At 44.7% G+C, this 23,156-nt stretch overlaps 1 protein-coding gene across 1 annotated transcript in view; it reads left to right on the top strand.

Moving 5' to 3' along the window:
- LOC130092426 (venom phosphodiesterase CdcPDE) overlaps positions 1-23,156 on the top strand; it is a 52,023-nt gene continuing 28,867 nt past the window's right edge. The window contains exons 1-5 of the mRNA XM_056260281.1: positions 1-119; positions 1,302-1,392; positions 2,267-2,398; positions 17,771-17,896; positions 18,094-18,154. Coding sequence (XP_056116256.1) covers positions 81-119; positions 1,302-1,392; positions 2,267-2,398; positions 17,771-17,896; positions 18,094-18,154 — 449 coding nt within the window. The 5' untranslated portion in view covers positions 1-80. The remainder of the gene's footprint in view (positions 120-1,301; positions 1,393-2,266; positions 2,399-17,770; positions 17,897-18,093; positions 18,155-23,156) is intronic.

The raw sequence follows: 23,156 nt of genomic DNA, 5'->3' as shown, positions 1-23,156 counted from the left end.
CACACACACACACACACACACTCCTGCAGAAGGTCTAGCGGTGTCTTCGAGTCTCTGCTCAGTTTCTTCTGGACGTCACGATGGATTTCAAGAACACGAAGAAAAAGAAGATTCTTCTGGTGAGTTGAGACTCCTCTTTTGCTCATTATTGTTGAATCAATCATATAAATCCTCCTGTGAGATCCTACAGGATACACACACACACACACACACACACACACCAGGGGCCTGCAGATATGTGTTCTGGTTTAAAACTTTATTTTGATACATTTCTCATAAAACAAGACTTAATGTCTGAAGTATTTTGCTTCCCCAGTAAATGTATCTTGGTTTAAGAATGATTTGTGCTGGAAAGATGAAAGTATAAAACACATTTTTGCAGTGTAACGCACAGATTCTCCGGTGAGTTCAGTATAATACAGTGCAGTGAAGTGTCGAAATACAAAGTCTGAACCGGTTTTATGGACATAAACCTGACGGTGTGTGTGTGAGAAACAGAAGATCCTCGTCCACCTGTCGCAGGCAATATGTTAGATCAGAACAAAGGAACACACGTGACTAACGAACACACACAGAACGTCCATAATATCTAAAACAAACAGAACATAATGGTGACAATTATATGGTTATTTAAATTATGAAATCAATTTGTAAGTATGCAACACAGAGGAGATTGTAAATACAATGTGTTTTTGTCTGACCCTGATTTACGATGGTGAGCCTGTTATAAGTGTTTATATTTTAGACCTGACGGGTTTGGTGGGAAATTGCGTCATTCGTCCCTCGCTCGTGTGTCGTCATATTCATAAATAGAGTAAAGTTATATATTCATCCGCACAGAGCCGAAGCACAACAATGTTCTTCTGCAAAATGCATGCAGTTTGTTTTTTAACCTCTAGAGGGCCAAAAGTCGTGTACCATTAAATGTTGTCTCAGTTGCACAAACACAGCCACTATATTAAAGAAGTTTATTAAGAACTAGTCCACTAGAAGTTAGTCAAGGGTTGATCACTCACTCCCATTCAGATTCTATGCTTTAATGGAGATGACTTAAAAAGTGATGACAAATCTTAAAAAACAAGAATTAGAAAACCTACTCGTCAGACTAATCTAAACAGTTTCTGCAAACGACCCATAGTGTGCAGATTCCTTACAGTCTCTGAGTGATCATATAATACTGGCTAATAGTATCAGCAGGAATCCTGTACATGTTCATTTAGTCTTTATTGATGTATTCAGAACTGAATGTGAAGCCTGTGATGTTTTAATCTCTCTCTCTCTCTGTGTGTGTGTGTGTGCAGTTGTCAGTGCTGTTGGCGGTGTGTGTGCTCGTGATTATTCTGGGTTTGGGTCTCGGTCTCGGTCTCCAGCTGCAAGACTGCAGGAATAAAGGTGAGAAACAAGTTAGATATCACACCTAGTATTTTGCTTAAAGAAAATGATATAAAATCAAAAGAAAATCAAATCCATATGTCTAACCAAGTTGTGCTCAAATTTAAAGTAGATTAAAAATTAGAAAAAAGTACTGTTTCTATGGTAACACAATGTCCATTTTCTAAACTGTTTTCACAGGATAAACTTTGAGTGTATACACAAGAATAATTGTAAATAATCAAAAATTAATCAATAATAATTGCATTTCAATAGCATATTTTAGTTTTAAAAAAAAAGGTTCATTAATGTATTAAATAATTTGACATTGTTTTTTCTTTTTCTTGTATTGATTTTGTAGTAAAACAATGACCTGAGGCTGTTTTGATGCGCATAGTTGCTAAGCAGGGGTGTGTGTCCCGAAAGCATCGTTCAAACTAACATTCACAAACAGCCTCGCAGAGGTGTGTGTGTGAGCGACAGATCTCGAGCTGCAGTTTCCAGTTTTAATGACATGTGGACTCAATTACTCCTGATCTTGAGCAAAATAAGCAAGCTGACATTCAGTACAACCTGTGTCTTTCATTTAGAATACATACTAATGTCATTTACGTCTTTTAGTTGGCAAGAGATTTAACACACATTTTTAAAGAGTGAGCATGTGTGCATCATTAACCAATGTGGTTGAACGACCAATTTGCAACATTATGGTTTCAGGAAACAGTCGTGACTAGTTGATTTCTCCAATGAGGCATCATACTATAGTAGTACGGCGTTGTACGGGAAACACACCCCAGGATAGGATTCTGAGTCTAGATGTTTCCGTGTGTGTGTGTGTGTGTGTGTGTGTGTGTGTGTGTGTGTGTGTGTGTGTGTGTGTGTGTGTGTGTGTCAGGAGTGTCAGCGTCCTGCAGGAACCGTTGCTACGAGCCGTTCGATGCGGATCCTCCCTCCTGTCGCTGTGACAGTCAGTGTGTGGACACTGGCAGCTGTTGCTATGACTACCAGGACATCTGCCTCCTGCCCAGTGAGTGACAGTCTCACACTGATACTGCGGTGTACCTGTGTGTTATCTGAGCATCTGCTCGTTCTGTAAACAGCTTTACACGTACTTACAGATAGTTACATGTCCGTCCCTCACAGACACCAAGCTAAAGTTAGCAACTTTGGCAGACATTCAACTAATACTGCAAATAAACAGCAGTTCTTCCTCAGTGTTTCTGTCTTGTTTTCCAGCACAAATATCTAAACATTCTTAAATCGAGACACATTTACTGAAGAAGCGGAATGACTGAAGATATAAAAAAGAATATTAACATGAATAGAATCGAGCTGGAGGTCAGATTAGTGTCTGTGCAGTAATGTTACTGACGTACTGACGTTACTGACGTTACTGACGTTACTGAGGTTACTGACGTACTGAGGTTACTGACGTACTGACGTTACTGACGTACTGAGGTTACTGACGTTACTGACGTTACTGAGGTTACTGACGTACTGACGTTACTAACGTTACTGACGTACTGACGTTACTGACGTTACTGACGTTACTGAGGTTACTGACGTTACTGACGTTACTGAGGTTACTGAGGTTACTGAGGTTACTGATGTTACTGAGGTTACTGAGGTTACTGAGGTTACTGACATTACTGAGGTTACTGACGTTACTGACGTACTGACGTTACTGAGGTTACTGACGTTACTGAGGTTACTGAGGTTACTGACGTTACTGAGGTTACTGAGGTTACTGACGTTACTGACGTTACTGAGGTTACTGACGTTACTGAGGTTACTGAGGTTACTGAGGTTACTGACGTTACTGACGTTACTGACGTTACTGAGGTTACTGACGTTACTGACGTTACTGACGTTACTGACGTTACTGAGGTTACTGACGTTACTGACGTTACTGAGGTTACTGACGTTACTGAGGTTACTGAGGTTACTGACGTTACTGAGGTTACTGACGTTACTGAGGTTACTGAGGTTACTGACGTTACTGAGGTTACTGAGGTTACTGACGTTACTGAGGTTACTGAGGTTACTGAGGTTACTGACGTTACTGACGTTACTGAGGTTACTGAGGTTACTGAGGTTACTGACGTTACTGAGGTTACTGACGTTACTGAGGTTACTGACGTTACTGACGTTACTGAGGTTACTGAGGTTACTGAGGTTACTGACGTTACTGAGGTTACTGACGTTACTGAGGTTACTGAGGTTACTGAGGTTACTGAGGTTACTGACGTTACTGAGGTTACTGAGGTTACTGACGTTACTGAGGTTACTGACGTTACTGAGGTTACTGAGGTTACTGACGTTACTGAGGTTACTGAGGTTACTGACGTTACTGAGGTTACTGACGTTACTGAGGTTACTGAGGTTACTGAGGTTACTGAGGTTACTGACGTTACTGAGGTTACTGAGGTTACTGACGTTACTGAGGTTACTGACGTTACTGACGTTACTGAGGTTACTGAGGTTACTGACGTTACTGAGGTTACTGACGTTACTGAGGTTACTGAGGTTACTGAGGTTACTGACGTTACTGAGGTTACTGACGTTACTGACGTTACTGAGGTTACTGAGGTTACTGACGTTACTGACGTTACTGAGGTTACTGACGTTACTGACGTTACTGAGGTTACTGAGGTTACTGAGGTTACTGAGGTTACTGATGTTACTGAGGTTACTGAGGTTACTGAGGTTACTGACATTACTGAGGTTACTGACGTTACTGACGTACTGACGTTACTGAGGTTACTGACGTTACTGAGGTTACTGAGGTTACTGACGTTACTGAGGTTACTGAGGTTACTGACGTTACTGACGTTACTGAGGTTACTGACGTTACTGAGGTTACTGAGGTTACTGAGGTTACTGACGTTACTGACGTTACTGAGGTTACTGAGGTTACTGAGGTTACTGAGGTTACTGACGTTACTGAGGTTACTGAGGTTACTGACGTTACTGAGGTTACTGACGTTACTGACGTTACTGAGGTTACTGAGGTTACTGAGGTTACTGAGGTTACTGACGTTACTGAGGTTACTGACGTTACTGACGTTACTGACGTTACTGAGGTTACTGACGTTACTGACGTTACTGAGGTTACTGACGTTACTGACGTTACTGAGGTTACTGAGGTTACTGACGTTACTGAGGTTACTGAGGTTACTGAGGTTACTGACGTTACTGAGGTTACTGACGTTACTGAGGTTACTGACGTTACTGACGTTACTGAGGTTACTGAGGTTACTGACGTTACTGACGTTACTGACGTTACTGACGTACTGACGTTACTGACGTTACTGAGGTTACTGACGTTACTGAGGTTACTGAGGTTACTGACGTTACTGAGGTTACTGAGGTTACTGACGTTACTGAGGTTACTGAGGTTACTGAGGTTACTGAGGTTACTGAGGTTACTGACGTTACTGAGGTTACTGAGGTTACTGAGGTTACTGAGGTTACTGACGTTACTGAGGTTACTGACGTTACTGACGTTACTGAGGTTACTGAGGTTACTGACGTTACTGACGTTACTGACGTTACTGACGTTACTGAGGTTACTGAGGTTACTGACGTTACTGACGTTACTGAGGTTACTGAGGTTACTGACGTTACTGAGGTTACTGACGTTACTGACGTTACTGAGGTTACTGACGTTACTGACGTTACTGAGGTTACTGACGTTACTGACGTTACTGAGGTTACTGACGTTACTGACGTTACTGAGGTTACTGAGGTTACTGACGTTACTGACGTTACTGAGGTTACTGACGTTACTGACGTTACTGAGGTTACTGACGTTACTGACGTTACTGACGTTACTGACGTTACTGACGTACTGACGTTACTGACGTTACTGAGGTTACTGAGGTTACTGACGTTACTGACGTTACTGAGGTTACTGAGGTTACTGAGGTTACTGACGTTACTGAGGTTACTGACGTTACTGACGTTACTGAGGTTACTGAGGTTACTGAGGTTACTGAGGTTACTGACGTTACTGAGGTTACTGACGTTACTGAGGTTACTGACGTTACTGAGGTTACTGAGGTTACTGACGTTACTGAGGTTACTGACGTTACTGAGGTTACTGAGGTTACTGAGGTTACTGAGGTTACTGACGTTACTGAGGTTACTGACGTTACTGAGGTTACTGACGTTACTGAGGTTACTGAGGTTACTGACGTTACTGAGGTTACTGACGTTACTGAGGTTACTGAGGTTACTGAGGTTACTGAGGTTACTGAGGTTACTGAGGTTACTGACGTTACTGAGGTTACTGACGTTACTGAGGTTACTGAGGTTACTGAGGTTACTGAGGTTACTGACGTTACTGAGGTTACTGAGGTTACTGACGTTACTGAGGTTACTGACGTTACTGAGGTTACTGAGGTTACTGAGGTTACTGAGGTTACTGACGTTACTGAGGTTACTGACGTTACTGAGGTTACTGACGTTACTGAGGTTACTGAGGTTACTGACGTTACTGAGGTTACTGACGTTACTGAGGTTACTGAGGTTACTGAGGTTACTGAGGTTACTGACGTTACTGACGTTACTGACGTTACTGACGTTACTGACGTACTGACGTTACTGACGTTACTGAGGTTACTGAGGTTACTGACGTTACTGACGTTACTGACGTTACTGACGTTACTGAGGTTACTGACGTTACTGAGGTTACTGAGGTTACTGACGTTACTGAGGTTACTGACGTTACTGACGTTACTGACGTTACTGACGTTACTGAGGTTACTGAGGTTACTGAGGTTACTGACGTTACTGACGTTACTGACGTTACTGACGTTACTGAGGTTACTGACGTTACTGAGGTTACTGAGGTTACTGACGTTACTGAGGTTACTGAGGTTACTGACGTTACTGACGTTACTGAGGTTACTGAGTTTACTGAGGTTACTGACGTTACTGAGGTTACTGACGTTACTGAGGTTACTGACGTTACTGAGGTTACTGAGGTTACTGAGGTTACTGACGTTACTGACGTTACTGACGTTACTGAGGTTACTGACGTTACTGACGTTACTGAGGTTACTGACGTTACTGACGTTACTGACGTTACTGAGGTTACTGAGGTTACTGAGGTTACTGACGTTACTGACGTTACTGACGTTACTGACGTTACTGACGTTACTGACGTACTGAGGTTACTGACGTACTGAGGTTACTGAGGTTACTGAGGTTACTGACGTACTGAGGTTACTGAGGTTACTGACGTTACTGACGTACTGACGTTACTGACGTTACTGACGTACTGACGTTACTGACGTACTGAGGTTACTGACGTTACTGACGTTACTGACGTTACTGACGTTACTGACGTTACTGAGGTTACTGAGGTTACTGACGTACTGAGGTTACTGAGGTTACTGACGTACTGAGGTTACTGAGGTTACTGAGGTTACTGACGTTACTGAGGTTACTGAGGTTACTGACGTTACTGAGGTTACTGAGGTTACTGACGTTACTGACGTTACTGAGGTTACTGAGGTTACTGACCTACTGAGGTTACTGAGGTTACTGAGGTTACTGACGTTACTGAGGTTACTGACGTTACTGAGGTTACTGACGTTACTGACGTTACTGAGGTTACTGACGTTACTGAGGTTACTGAGGTTACTGACGTTACTGACGTTACTGAGGTTACTGACCTACTGAGGTTACTGAGGTTACTGAGGTTACTGACGTTACTGAGGTTACTGAGGTTACTGACGTTACTGACGTTACTGAGGTTACTGAGGTTACTGAGGTTACTGACGTTACTGAGGTTACTGACGTTACTGACGTTACTGACGTACTGAGGTGACTGACGTTACTGACGTTACTGACGTTACTGACGTACTGACGTTACTGAGGTTACTGAGGTTACTGACGTTACTGAGGTTACTGAGGTTACTGACGTTACTGAGGTTACTGAGGTTACTGACGTTACTGACGTTACTGAGGTTACTGACGTTACTGAGGTTACTGACGTTACTGAGGTTACTGACGTTACTGAGGTTACTGACGTTACTGAGGTTACTGACGTTACTGAGGTTACTGAGGTTACTGAGGTTACTGAGGTTACTGACGTTACTGACGTTACTGACGTTACTGACGTTACTGACGTACTGACGTTACTGACGTTACTGAGGTTACTGAGGTTACTGACGTTACTGACGTTACTGACGTTACTGAGGTTACTGACGTTACTGAGGTTACTGAGGTTACTGACGTTACTGAGGTTACTGACGTTACTGACGTTACTGACGTTACTGACGTTACTGAGGTTACTGAGGTTACTGAGGTTACTGACGTTACTGACGTTACTGACGTTACTGACGTTACTGAGGTTACTGACGTTACTGAGGTTACTGAGGTTACTGACGTTACTGAGGTTACTGAGGTTACTGACGTTACTGACGTTACTGAGGTTACTGAGGTTACTGAGGTTACTGACGTTACTGAGGTTACTGACGTTACTGAGGTTACTGACGTTACTGAGGTTACTGAGGTTACTGAGGTTACTGACGTTACTGACGTTACTGACGTTACTGAGGTTACTGACGTTACTGACGTTACTGAGGTTACTGACGTTACTGACGTTACTGACGTTACTGAGGTTACTGAGGTTACTGAGGTTACTGACGTTACTGACGTTACTGACGTTACTGACGTTACTGACGTTACTGACGTACTGAGGTTACTGACGTACTGAGGTTACTGAGGTTACTGAGGTTACTGACGTACTGAGGTTACTGAGGTTACTGACGTTACTGACGTACTGACGTTACTGACGTTACTGACGTACTGACGTTACTGACGTTACTGAGGTTACTGAGGTTACTGACGTACTGAGGTTACTGAGGTTACTGACGTACTGAGGTTACTGAGGTTACTGACGTACTGAGGTTACTGAGGTTACTGAGGTTACTGACGTTACTGAGGTTACTGAGGTTACTGACGTTACTGAGGTTACTGAGGTTACTGACGTTACTGACGTTACTGAGGTTACTGAGGTTACTGACCTACTGAGGTTACTGAGGTTACTGAGGTTACTGACGTTACTGAGGTTACTGACGTTACTGAGGTTACTGACGTTACTGACGTTACTGAGGTTACTGACGTTACTGAGGTTACTGAGGTTACTGACGTTACTGACGTTACTGAGGTTACTGAGGTTACTGACCTACTGAGGTTACTGAGGTTACTGACGTTACTGAGGTTACTGAGGTTACTGACGTTACTGACGTTACTGAGGTTACTGAGGTTACTGAGGTTACTGACGTTACTGAGGTTACTGAGGTTACTGACGTTACTGAGGTTACTGAGGTTACTGACGTTACTGACGTACAGACGTTACTGAGGTTACTGACGTTACTGAGGTTACTGAGGTTACTGACGTTACTGACGTTACTGAGGTTACTGAGGTTACTGACGTTACTGACGTTACTGACGTTACTGAGGTTACTGACGTTACTGAGGTTACTGAGGTTACTGACGTACTGAGGTTACTGAGGTTACTGACGTACAGACGTTACTGAGGTTACTGACGTTACTGAGGTTACTGAGGTTACTGACGTTACTGACGTTACTGAGGTTACTGAGGTTACTGACGTTACTGACGTTACTGACGTTACTGAGGTTACTGACGTTACTGAGGTTACTGAGGTTACTGACGTTACTGACGTTACTGACGTTACTGACGTTACTGAGGTTACTGAGGTTACTGAGGTTACTGAGGTTACTGAGGTTACTGACGTTACTGAGGTTACTGAGGTTACTGACGTTACTGAGGTTACTGACGTTACTGACGTTACTGAGGTTACTGAGGTTACTGAGGTTACTGACGTTACTGAGGTTACTGAGGTTACCGACGTTACTGAGGTTACTGAGGTTACTGAGGTTACTGACGTTACTGAGGTTACTGACGTACTGAGGTTACTGACGTTACTGACGTTACTGACGTACTGACGTTACTGAGGTTACTGAGGTTACTGAGGTTACTGAGGTTACTGACGTTACTGAGGTTACTGAGGTTACTGACGTTACTGAGGTTACTGATGTTACTGACGTACTGACGTTACTGAGGTTACTGACGTTACTGACGTTACTGAGGTTACTGAGGTTACTGACGTTACTGAGGTTACTGAGGTTACTGACGTTACTGACGTTACTGACGTTACTGACGTTACTGAGGTTACTGAGGTTACTGAGGTTACTGACGTTACTGACGTTACTGAGGTTACTGACGTTACTGAGGTTACTGAGGTTACTGACGTTACTGACGTTACTGAGGTTACTGACGTTACTGAGGTTACTGACGTTACTGACGTTATTGACGTTACTGAGGTTACTGACGTTACTGAGGTTACTGACGTTACTGAGGTTACTGACGTTACTGAGGTTACTGAAGTTACTGACGTTACTGAGGTTACTGAGGTTACTGACGTTACTGAGGTTACTGAGGTTACTGACGTTACTGACGTTACTGAGGTTACTGACGTTACTGACGTTACTGAGGTTACTGAGGTTACTGACGTTACTGAGGTTACTGAGGTTACTGACGTTACTGACGTTACTGACGTTACTGACGTTACTGAGGTTACTGAGGTTACTGAGGTTACTGACGTTACTGACGTTACTGAGGTTACTGACGTTACTGACGTTACTGAGGTTACTGATGTTACTGACGTACTGACGTTACTGAGGTTACTGACGTTACTGACGTTACTGAGGTTACTGAGGTTACTGACGTTACTGAGGTTACTGAGGTTACTGACGTTACTGACGTTACTGACGTTACTGACGTTACTGAGGTTACTGAGGTTACTGAGGTTACTGACGTTACTGACGTTACTGAGGTTACTGACGTTACTGACGTTACTGACGTTACTGAGGTTACTGAGGTTACTGACCTACTGAGGTTACTGAGGTTACTGAGGTTACTGACGTTACTGAGGTTACTGACGTTACTGAGGTTACTGACGTTACTGACGTTACTGAGGTTACTGACGTTACTGAGGTTACTGAGGTTACTGACGTTACTGACGTTACTGAGGTTACTGAGGTTACTGACCTACTGAGGTTACTGAGGTTACTGACGTTACTGAGGTTACTGAGGTTACTGACGTTACTGACGTTACTGAGGTTACTGAGGTTACTGAGGTTACTGACGTTACTGAGGTTACTGAGGTTACTGACGTTACTGAGGTTACTGAGGTTACTGACGTTACTGACGTACAGACGTTACTGAGGTTACTGACGTTACTGAGGTTACTGAGGTTACTGACGTTACTGACGTTACTGAGGTTACTGAGGTTACTGACGTTACTGACGTTACTGACGTTACTGAGGTTACTGACGTTACTGAGGTTACTGAGGTTACTGACGTACTGAGGTTACTGAGGTTACTGACGTACAGACGTTACTGAGGTTACTGACGTTACTGAGGTTACTGAGGTTACTGACGTTACTGACGTTACTGAGGTTACTGAGGTTACTGACGTTACTGACGTTACTGACGTTACTGAGGTTACTGACGTTACTGAGGTTACTGAGGTTACTGACGTTACTGACGTTACTGACGTTACTGACGTTACTGAGGTTACTGAGGTTACTGAGGTTACTGAGGTTACTGAGGTTACTGACGTTACTGAGGTTACTGAGGTTACTGACGTTACTGAGGTTACTGACGTTACTGACGTTACTGAGGTTACTGAGGTTACTGAGGTTACTGACGTTACTGAGGTTACTGAGGTTACCGACGTTACTGAGGTTACTGAGGTTACTGAGGTTACTGACGTTACTGAGGTTACTGACGTACTGAGGTTACTGACGTTACTGACGTTACTGACGTACTGACGTTACTGAGGTTACTGAGGTTACTGAGGTTACTGAGGTTACTGACGTTACTGAGGTTACTGAGGTTACTGACGTTACTGAGGTTACTGATGTTACTGACGTACTGACGTTACTGAGGTTACTGACGTTACTGACGTTACTGAGGTTACTGAGGTTACTGACGTTACTGAGGTTACTGAGGTTACTGACGTTACTGACGTTACTGACGTTACTGACGTTACTGAGGTTACTGAGGTTACTGAGGTTACTGACGTTACTGACGTTACTGAGGTTACTGACGTTACTGAGGTTACTGAGGTTACTGACGTTACTGACGTTACTGAGGTTACTGACGTTACTGAGGTTACTGACGTTACTGACGTTATTGACGTTACTGAGGTTACTGACGTTACTGAGGTTACTGACGTTACTGAGGTTACTGACGTTACTGAGGTTACTGAAGTTACTGACGTTACTGAGGTTACTGAGGTTACTGACGTTACTGAGGTTACTGAGGTTACTGACGTTACTGACGTTACTGAGGTTACTGACGTTACTGACGTTACTGAGGTTACTGAGGTTACTGACGTTACTGAGGTTACTGAGGTTACTGACGTTACTGACGTTACTGACGTTACTGACGTTACTGAGGTTACTGAGGTTACTGAGGTTACTGACGTTACTGACGTTACTGAGGTTACTGACGTTACTGACGTTACTGAGGTTACTGATGTTACTGACGTACTGACGTTACTGAGGTTACTGACGTTACTGACGTTACTGAGGTTACTGAGGTTACTGACGTTACTGAGGTTACTGAGGTTACTGACGTTACTGACGTTACTGACGTTACTGACGTTACTGAGGTTACTGAGGTTACTGAGGTTACTGACGTTACTGACGTTACTGAGGTTACTGACGTTACTGAGGTTACTGAGGTTACTGACGTTACTGACGTTACTGAGGTTACTGACGTTACTGAGGTTACTGACGTTACTGACGTTATTGACGTTACTGAGGTTACTGACGTTACTGAGGTTACTGACGTTACTGAGGTTACTGACGTTACTGAGGTTACTGAAGTTACTGACGTTACTGAGGTTACTGAGGTTACTGACGTTACTGAGGTTACTGAGGTTACTGACGTTACTGACGTTACTGAGGTTACTGACGTTACTGAGGTTACTGAGGTTACTGACGTTACTGACGTTACTGAGGTTACTGACGTTACTGAGGTTACTGACGTTACTGACGTTACTGACGTTACTGAGGTTACTGACGTTACTGAGGTTACTGACGTTACTGACGTTACTGACGTTACTGAGGTTACTGACGTTACTGAGGTTACTGACGTTACTGAGGTTACTGACGTTACTGAGGTTACTGAAGTTACTGACGTTACTGAGGTTACTGAGGTTACTGACGTTACTGAGGTTACTGAGGTTACTGACGTTACTGACGTTACTGACGTTACTGAGGTTACTGACGTTACTGACGTTACTGACGTTACTGACGTTACTGACGTTACTGAGGTTACTGACGTTACTGACGTACTGAGGTTACTGACGTACTGAGGTTACTGAGGTTACTGAGGTTACTGACGTACTGAGGTTACTGAGGTTACTGACGTACTGAGGTTACTGACGTTACTGACGTACTGAGGTTACTGACGTTACTGACGTTACTGAGGTTACTGAGGTTACTGACGTACTGAGGTTACTGACGTTACTGACGTTACTGAGGTTACTGACGTTACTGAGGTTACTGAGGTTACTGACGTTACTGACGTTACTGACGTTACTGACGTTACTGACGTTACTGACGTTACTGACGTTACTGACGTACTGAGGTTACTGACGTTACTGACGTTACTGAGGTTACTGAGGTTACTGACGTTACTGAGGTTACTGACGTTACTGACGTTACTGAGGTTACTGACGTTACTGAGGTTACTGAGGTTACTGACGTTACTGACGTTACTGACGTACTGAGGTTACTGACGTTACTGACGTTACTGACGTTACTGACGTACTGAGGTTACTGACGTTACTGACGTTACTGACGTACTGAGGTTACTGACGTTACTGACGTTACTGAGGTTACTGAGGTTACTGACGTTACTGAGGTTACTGACGTTACTGACGTTACTGACGTTACTGACGTACTGAGGTTACTGAGGTTACTGACGTTACTGAGGTTACTGACGTTACTGACGTTACTGACGTTACTGAGGTTACTGACGTTACTGACGTTACTGAGGTTACTGACGTTACTGAGGTTACTGAGGTTACTGAGGTTACTGACGTTACTGACGTTACTGAGGTTACTGACGTTACTGACGTTACTGAGGTTACTGACGTTACTGACGTTACTGACGTTACTGACGTACTGAGGTTACTGACGTTACTGAGGTTACTGAGGTTACTGACGTTACTGACGTACTGACGTTACTGAGGTTACTGACGTTACTGACGTTACTGACGTACTGAGGTTACTGAGGTTACTGACGTTACTGAGGTTACTGACGTTACTGAGGTTACTGACGTTACTGACGTTACTGAGGTTACTGACGTACTGAGGTTACTGACGTTACTGACGTTACTGAGGTTACTGAGGTTACTGAGGTTACTGACGTTACTGAGGTTACTGAGGTTACTGAGGTTACTGAGGTTACTGACGTTACTGAGGTTACTGACGTTACTGAGGTTACTGAGGTTACTGACGTTACTGAGGTTACTGACGTTACTGAGGTTACTGAGGTTACTGACGTTACTGAGGTTACTGACGTTACTGAGGTTACTGAGGTTACTGACGTTACTGACGTTACTGACGTTACTGAGGTTACTGACGTTACTGACGTTACTGAGGTTACTGACGTTACTGACGTTACTGAGGTTACTGACGTTACTGACGTTACTGAGGTTACTGACGTACTGAGGTTACTGAGGTTACTGACGTACTGAGGTTACTGACGTACTGAGGTTACTGACGTTACTGAGGTTACTGACGTACTGAGGTTACTGAGGTTACTGACGTACTGAGGTTACTGACGTACTGAGGTTACTGACGTTACTGAGGTTACTGAGGTTACTGAGGTTACTGACGTTACTGACGTTACTGACGTTACTGAGGTTAGTGACGTTACTGACGTTACTGACGTACTGAGGTTACTGAGGTTACTGACGTTACTGACGTTACTGAGGTTACTGACGTTACTGACGTTACTGAGGTTACTGACGTACTGACGTTACTGAGGTTACTGACGTTACTGAGGTTACTGACGTTACTGACGTTACTGAGGTTACTGACGTTACTGACGTTACTGAGGTTACTGACGTTACTGAGGTTACTGACGTTACTGAGGTTACTGACGTTACTGAGGTTACTGACGTTACTGAGGTTACTGACGTTACTGAGGTTACTGACGTTACTGACGTTACTGAGGTTACTGACATTACTGAGGTTACTGACGTTACTGACGTACTGACGTTACTGAGGTTACTGACGTTACTGACGTTACTGAGGTTACTGACGTTACTGACGTTACTGACGTTACTGACGTTACTGAGGTTACTGAGGTTACTGACGTTACTGACGTTACTGACGTTACTGAGGTTACTGACGTTACTGACGTTACTGAGGTTACTGACGTTACTGACGTTACTGAGGTTACTGACGTTACTGACGTTACTGACGTTACTGACGTTACTGAGGTTACTGACGTTACTGACGTTACTGAGGTTACTGACGTTACTGACGTTACTGAGGTTACTGACGTTACTGACGTTACTGACGTTACTGAGGTTACTGACGTTACTGACGTTACTGACGTACTGAGGTGACTGACGTTACTGACGTTACTGACGTTACTGACGTACTGACGTTACTGAGGTTACTGACGTTACTGACGTACTGACGTTACTGACGTTACTGAGGTTACTGACGTTACTGACGTTACTGAGGTTACTGACGTTACTGAGGTTACTGACGTTACTGAGGTTACTGAGGTTACTGACGTTACTGACGTTACTGACGTTACTGAGGTTACTGACGTTACTGACGTTACTGAGGTTACTGACGTTACTGACGTTACTGACGTTACTGACGTTACTGACGTTACTGAGGTTACTGACGTTACTGACGTTACTGAGGTTACTGACGTTACTGACGTTACTGAGGTTACTGACGTTACTGACGTTACTGACGTTACTGAGGTTACTGACGTTACTGACGTTACTGACGTTACTGACGTACTGACGTTACTGAGGTTACTGATGTTACTGACGTACTGACGTTACTGACGTTACTGAGGTTACTGACGTTACTGACGTTACTGAGGTTACTGACGTTACTGACGTTACTGAGGTTACTGAGGTTACTGACGTTACTGACGTTACTGAGGTTACTGAGGTTACTGACGTTACTGACGTTACTGACGTTACTGAGGTTACTGACGTTACTGACGTTACTGACGTACTGAGGTTACTGACGTTACTGACGTTACTGACGTTACTGACGTTACTGACGTTACTGAGGTTACTGAGGTTACTGACGTTACTGAGGTTACTGACGTTACTGACGTTACTGACGTTACTGAGGTTACTGACGTACTGACGTTACTGAGGTTACTGACGTTACTGAGGTTACTGACGTTACTGACGTTACTGAGGTTACTGACGTTACTGACGTTACTGAGGTTACTGACGTTACTGACGTTACTGAGGTTACTGAGGTTACTGACGTTACTGAGGTTACTGACGTTACTGACGTACTGACGTTACTGAGGTTACTGATGTTAGTGACGTTACTGAGGTTACTGAGGTTACTGACGTTACTGAGGTTACTGACGTTACTGAGGTTACTGAGGTTACTGAGGTTACTGAGGTTACTGAGGTTACTGAGGTTACTGAGGTTACTGACGTTACTGAGGTTACTGACGTTACTGAGGTTACTGAGGTTACTGAGGTTACTGACGTTACTGACGTTACTGAGGTTACTGACGTTACTGAGGTTACTGAGGTTACTGACGTTACTGACGTACTGACGTTACTGAGGTTACTGACGTTACTGACGTTACTGAGGTTACTGACGAACTGACGTTACTGAGGTTACTGACGTTACTGAGGTTACTGACGTTACTGAGGTTACTGACGTTACTGAGGTTACTGAGGTTACTGACGTTACTGAGGTTACTGACGTACTGAGGTTACTGACGTTACTGACGTTACTGACGTTACTGACGTTACTGAGGTTACTGACGTTACTGACGTTACTGAGGTTACTGACGAACTGACGTTACTGAGGTTACTGACGTTACTGAGGTTACTGACGTTACTGACGTTACTGAGGTTACTGACGTTACTGACGTTACTGAGGTTACTGAGGTTACTGACGTTACTGACGTTACTGAGGTTACTGACGTTACTGACGTACTGACGTACTGAGGTTACTGACGTTACTGACGTTACTGACGTTACTGAGGTTACTGACGTACTGAGGTTACTGACGTTACTGAGGTTACTGACGTTACTGACGTTACTGAGGTTACTGACGTACTGAGGTTACTGACGTTACTGAGGTTACTGACGTTACTGACGTACTGACGTACTGACGTTACTGACGTACTGACGTTACTGACGTTACTGACGTTACTGAGGTTACTGACGTTACTGAGGTTACTGACGTTACTGAGGTTACTGACGTTACTGACGTTACTGAGGTTACTGACGTTACTGACGTTACTGAGGTTACTGAGGTTACTGACGTTACTGACGTTACTGACGTTACTGAGGTTACTGACGTTACTGACGTTACTGAGGTTACTGAGGTTACTGAGGTTACTGAGGTTACTGACGTTACTGACGTTACTGAGGTTACTGACGTTACTGAGGTTACTGACGTTACTGAGGTTACTGAGGTTACTGACGTTACTGACGTTACTGACGTTACTGAGGTTACTGACGTTACTGAGGTTACTGACGTACTGAGGTTACTGACGTTACTGACGTTACTGACGTTACTGAGGTTACTGACGTACTGAGGTTACTGACGTTACTGAGGTTACTGACGTTACTGACGTACTGACGTACTGACGTTACTGACGTACTGACGTTACTGACGTTACTGACGTACTGACGTTACTGAGGTTACTGACGTTACTGACGTTACTGAGGTTACTGACGTTACTGACGTACTGACGTTACTGACGTACTGACGTTACTGACGTTACTGAGGTTACTGACGTTACTGAGGTTACTGAGGTTACTGACGTTACTGACGTTACTGAGGTTACTGACGTTACTGACGTACTGACGTTACTGACGTACTGACGTTACTGACGTTACTGACGTTACTGACGTACTGACGTTACTGACGTTACTGACGTAAGTGATGTTACTGATGTTAGTGATGTTAGTGATGTTACTGATGTTACTGACATTAGTGATGTTACTGACGTTAGTGGTGTTAGTGGTGTTAGTGATGTTACTGATGTAAGTAATGTGATGTTTGTGATGTTAGTGATTTGTGTGGTGTTTGTGTGTTACAGCTCAGATCTGGGACTGTACGGCGCTGCGCTGTGGAGAGACGCGCCTGTCAGACAGTAAGTGTCACTGTTCTGATGACTGTCTGAGAGCCGGAGACTGTTGCTCAAACTACAACAGTGTCTGTAAGGGTGAGTCTTCGTCATCTTCATATTCAGCATCTCTGTGAGTCTGTGCTTTGGGGACTTTGGACTCATTTTGGTTTATTGAGTTGGATTGGGGTTTGTATTTTCATTAAACCACACATACATACTCAAAACTACGCAGGCAGGTACAGTGTAAAAAAATATATTTTTTAAGTTTCTACTTCAAAATGTTTGTGATGCAGGAGACACGCAGTGGGTTCAGGATGAGTGTGTGGACATGAGCACAGCCAAATGCCCTGCCAGGTGACACACACACATACACACACTCACTCACTCACTCACTCACTCACTCACACACACACACAAACTCTCTCTCTCTTCACAGTCGAACTTTGCCATTTTCATCTCCTCTGATTTCGATGAGAAACTTCCAGAGAAAAAGTGACACTGCATTATCGTTACTCATGTGTGTTTTTGACCTATGCATCAATCTTTCCATATGAAGGAATTCCACTGACCAAAATAAACTAAAAAATAATAATAAGGACAGCAAAATCAGGCTAGAGACTAGCCATAATAAACGTGTGAAGCCTGACATGAAATTATAGTCCTGAAAATCTAATGTTTTGAAATGGTACAAAACAGAAGTTTGCATGTTTTTTATGTTTTGTATTATATTTGATGCATCAGGCTTTTATGGCTCATATAGTCTGATATAGCGAGAATATGAAGGAAAAACAGCTCAATTTTATTCAGAGACTCAAACTAAGCAAAACGTCTCAGGTTACGTATGTAACCCTGGTTCCCTGAGATGGAACGAGACGCTGCGTTGAGACGCGGTGGGAACGCCCCTGCGTGATTGCGTCGTGAAGCACGTGTATAATCCAGTCCCTCCAGAAAAACGCGATTATGCGATCGCTGAATTCAATGCATAATCAGCGAAAGTCCGCATATTTATGCGGGGGTTGCATTTTTTCAAATACTCCGCAATTTCGCCGCATAAATTGCTGATTTCCGCGCAAAATATGCGGGGCTTGCATGATTTCATAATCCCCGCATTTTCGCCGCAAAAAAGTCACATATATCTCAGCAGAAAGTTGGAAAATGTTGCATTTGCTTCACACGAGAGGCGAGCAGCCGTTTCCCCCTGTTGCCATGGGAACGTTATGAAGTGACGCAATTACGCGACGTGAACATCATCGAAAAGCTGTAAAACAGGAGCACACTTTATTTTTAAATATTTCATTTATTCGTTTTTACATAAGTTGTAGCATATTCCCCTAGCAAAGCTACAGAACTTGTTTGACTCATCAATGTTTTGTAAGTTTGATGTGTTTATTAAGGTCTTGTAACGCGTTGTGTCGGGAAGACAAATAGGGATATCTCACAGCTGGAGTTATTGCAGAGGCCAGACAGACTCACGGAGGCGATTGGCATCTCACAACTCGCACTTTATTCCCAAATCGAACTCGTAACTGTCTGTCACACGTTCTAACGTCCACATCGTTACTTAATAAACAAAATAAGATGAAGTAGCATCAAACAGAAATTACCCGCACACATGGGGTGTTCGAGGCGCATGACACACAATATAATACTGCAGACAGTTCAACACGGAGCGCAGCTCTTAAAGGAGCCACACCTTATTTCCACACTTGAAATAAAACAAGATGAGAAATTAAATATTTCCAGCACTTTCTGTGATGTAGTATGCTTGCTTATCATAGGAAGTAATAAGAAAGGACTCTTTACATTAAAGTAGTAGCCTAGTGAGAACAGGGTGTTGGGGGAATCACTTTTTTTTCTCTTTTTCATCAAACCGCAGTTTTTGCAAGTTCCCGCAATTTTTGCAAGTTCCCGCAATTTTTGCAAGTTCCCGCAATTTTTGCAAGTTCCCGCAATTTCATCGCAAAAAATTGCATAAATATCCCGCATATTCCATCGCATTTTTAAAGAAAACGGGCCGCGTAATCAAGGATTTTTGCCCGCAACAATCACAAAAAACTCCGCGTTTTTCTGGAAGGACTGATAATCAGTCCAATGGAGAGACGAGATGTCATAGGCGGGTGACGTCATCGACCAGGAAACTATAAAGCACACCTGAAAACAGACCGCGCTAGCTTCTGATAGGCCGAAGCAAGTCGATCACAGGCATGCAGGGAGTATGGCAGGGCGACGCAGCGTCTCGTTCCCTCTCAGGGAACCAGGGTTACATACGTAACCTGAGACGTTCCCTTTCAAGGGAACTCGAGCTGCGTCGAGACGCGGTGGGAACCCTATACCCACGACGCCATATGACAAATGCCTGTTCTGTGTGAAGTCCTTGCGCACACTAAGAAGCAAGCACCCTAGACCCCGGAGTGGAGCCTAGATCCAAGTCATAGCCTTTGAGGCAGCCATACTCCTAGTATCTTGGTCAGACGCCTCACAGTGCCACGAGGGAAACGTACTACAGGGTGTCTCCCCAAGGATACACCACTTAAAGGGACATGGTAAGCAGCTAAGGCTGCCATGTACACCTTTAGTGTTGAGGGGGATAGACCTGCGGAGAAACGCTCCTGCAGAAACTCCAGCACTGAAACCACAGGGCAGATAACTGGGTCCACCTGGTGCTCTCCACACCAGGAAGTAAACAATTTCCACTTCAAGGTGTAGAGTTTCCTCGTGGAGGGAGCTCTGGAGTTGAGGATGGTCTCAACAACCTCAGTTGAAAGACCTAAACTTATGAGCTGGGCCCCCTCAGAGGCCAAGCCCAAAGTTTCCACAATTCTGGGTGGGGGGAAGGATCAACCCGCTCGACTGAGAGAAAAAGTCCCCCCGAGCGGAATCTCCAGAGGAGAGCCGTCGAGGAGAGACTCAAGGTCCGAGAACCATACTCGGGCCTGCCAACACGGGGCTAATAACAGAAGAAGGGCCCCGTCCTGGCGAACTCTCTCCAGAACTCCCTGGAGCAGAGAGATCGGGGGAAATGCGTACAGACGTGACTCGGCCACGTCTGCATCATAGCGTCCAGCCCCAGAGGAGCTGGCTGACTGAGTGAGAACCATAGTGGACAGTGTGTGTTCTCTAAGATGCAAAGAGGTCTACTTCTGCTCGACCAAAGTTTTTCATAGGAGTTCCACCACCTCGGGGTGGAGTCTCCATTCCCCAGGCCTCGGCCTCTGCCTCGACAGGATGTCTGCTCCTGGATTACGTAAGAGACCACCGACGTGTTGTCTGTGCAGACAAGCACATGGTGACCTCTCAGGTCTGGCAGGAAGTGCTTGAGAGAGAGAGATCGAAACACCGCCATAATTTCTAGCTGATTTATGTGCCAAGAAAGTAGATGGTCCTGCCAAAGACCTTTCGCTGAGCGACCACTCATGATCGCCCCCCCAACCTGTGAGGGAAGCATCCGTCGATAGCTACGCGTCGACAAGAAGCCCCCAGCACTGGGCCTAGGGCAAGGAACCAAGGTTTGTTCCACATGACTAAGGCACGTAGGTATCGTCGCGTGACCTTGATCATGCGAAACGGATTTCCCCTCGGAGAAACCCCTTGGTCCCGAGCCACCACTGCAGGGGTCTCATGTACAGGAGGCCAAAAGTTATTACGTTGGATGCAGCTGCCATGAGACCCACCAGTCTCTGAAACTGTTTCGCAGTGAGTGACTGGCCTAGTTTTACCTAGGCCGAAGAGAAGAACCCGATATTTGTACACCTCGCCCCCGAAAGCGAACCTCAGGGACTTCCTGTGTGGAGGACGGATGGCTACATGGAAGGACGGGTCCTTCCATCTATCGTGACAAACCAGTCCTTGGACTGAATCTGTGACACAATCTGTTTGAAATCTAAGCATCCAACCTTCTTTGGAACAATGAAGTAACGGCTGTAAACCCCTGACTCCCTACTGGGAGGAGGAACCCTTTCTATAGCCTCCTTTCGCAGAAGAGTCTGTACTTCTTGCTCCATAGCCAGAGCCTGCTCGGGGTCCACCACGTAGGGAGGAAATCTAGGCGAAAGAACCGAACTGGATTCTGAAACCATTTCTATAGTGAGCAGGACCCAATGAGATATATTTGGCAGTAGCTTACACGCTGCCAGAAAATCTACTAAGGGTACCAGTCTCTCGAGACTGGCCTCTGGATTTAACCGAACAGTCACTTCGGTACCCTGAAGCGGATAACCGGCAGGGAACGACCGACTTGACTGTTCCACGACCCTCCTCGGAGGATCGTTTGGGAACGCTGACACCTCGGTGCCCTGAAACGGATAACCGGCAGGGAACAACCGAACTGGCAGTGCTGCGACCCTCCTCAGAGAGTCGCTTCCCAGGAATGATAACATAACCAGAGCCGGACCCAACGAGATATATTTGGCAGTAGCTTCCACGCTGCCAGAAAATCTACTAAGGGGACCAGTCTCTCGAGACTGGCCTCTGATATTGGTCGAACAGCCACTTCGGTGCCCTGTAACGGCGAACCGGCAGGGAAAACCGAACTGACTGTTCTACGACCCTCCTCGGAGGATCGTTTGGGGACGCTGACACCTCGGTGCCCTGAAGCAGCGAACCGGCAGGGAAAACCGAACTGACTGTTCTACGACCCTCCTCGGAGGATCGTTTGGGGACGCTGACACCTCGGTGCCCTGAAGCAGCGAACCGGCAGGGAACAACCGAACTGGCAGCGCTGCGACCCTCCTCAGAGAGTCGCTTCCCAGAGGGCGCAGAGGAGACACGGATTCTCGAACCCGTCTCTGCCCGGAGGGGGCCACCCTCAGAAGCCAGATAGCCTCGGCATCAGGACTTCTTCTTAGTCGAAGCCTACTTCGAGATTACGACTATCCTCAGATATGTCTTATCCAAAAATGACTATGGCTGAGACTACTAAAAGGAACCAGCCTCTCGAGACTGGTCTCCAGTATAGCTTGAGAAGCCAATCCGGCGTCCAGAAACGGATGACCGGCAGGAATAACCGAACTGACCCCTCTTAAACCCCCCTTCTGCGAGTCAGACACTGAGACTAGAACTCGCTGGAGGGCACCGAAGGGAGATGTGCACCATATAATGAGGTGTTATCCATTTCCTCTTGGGAACAACCATTTATTTCCTCAGAAATAAATGACTCCTCAAAGATCAGATGAGTACATATTTAATTTTCTCAATTAAATACAGCCAAATATCAACCAGACAAGTAATTACGGTCTGGATGAAAAAGCTGAATAGTATATTAATACAGACATTTAACTCCAGGATAAAATGAATACATATTTAATTTTCTCAAAAATTAAATGTAGCCAAATATCAACCAGACAAGTAGAAACGGTCT

Source organism: Rhinichthys klamathensis, unplaced genomic scaffold, assembly GCF_029890125.1.
Source record: "Rhinichthys klamathensis goyatoka isolate OS25496 unplaced genomic scaffold, OSU_Roscu_1.1 h1tg000176l_1, whole genome shotgun sequence".
NCBI classification, from domain to species: domain Eukaryota; kingdom Metazoa; phylum Chordata; class Actinopteri; order Cypriniformes; family Leuciscidae; genus Rhinichthys; species Rhinichthys klamathensis.
The sequence above is the reverse complement of the archived record's forward strand: the minus strand, read 5'-3'. Positions and strand labels throughout refer to the sequence as shown.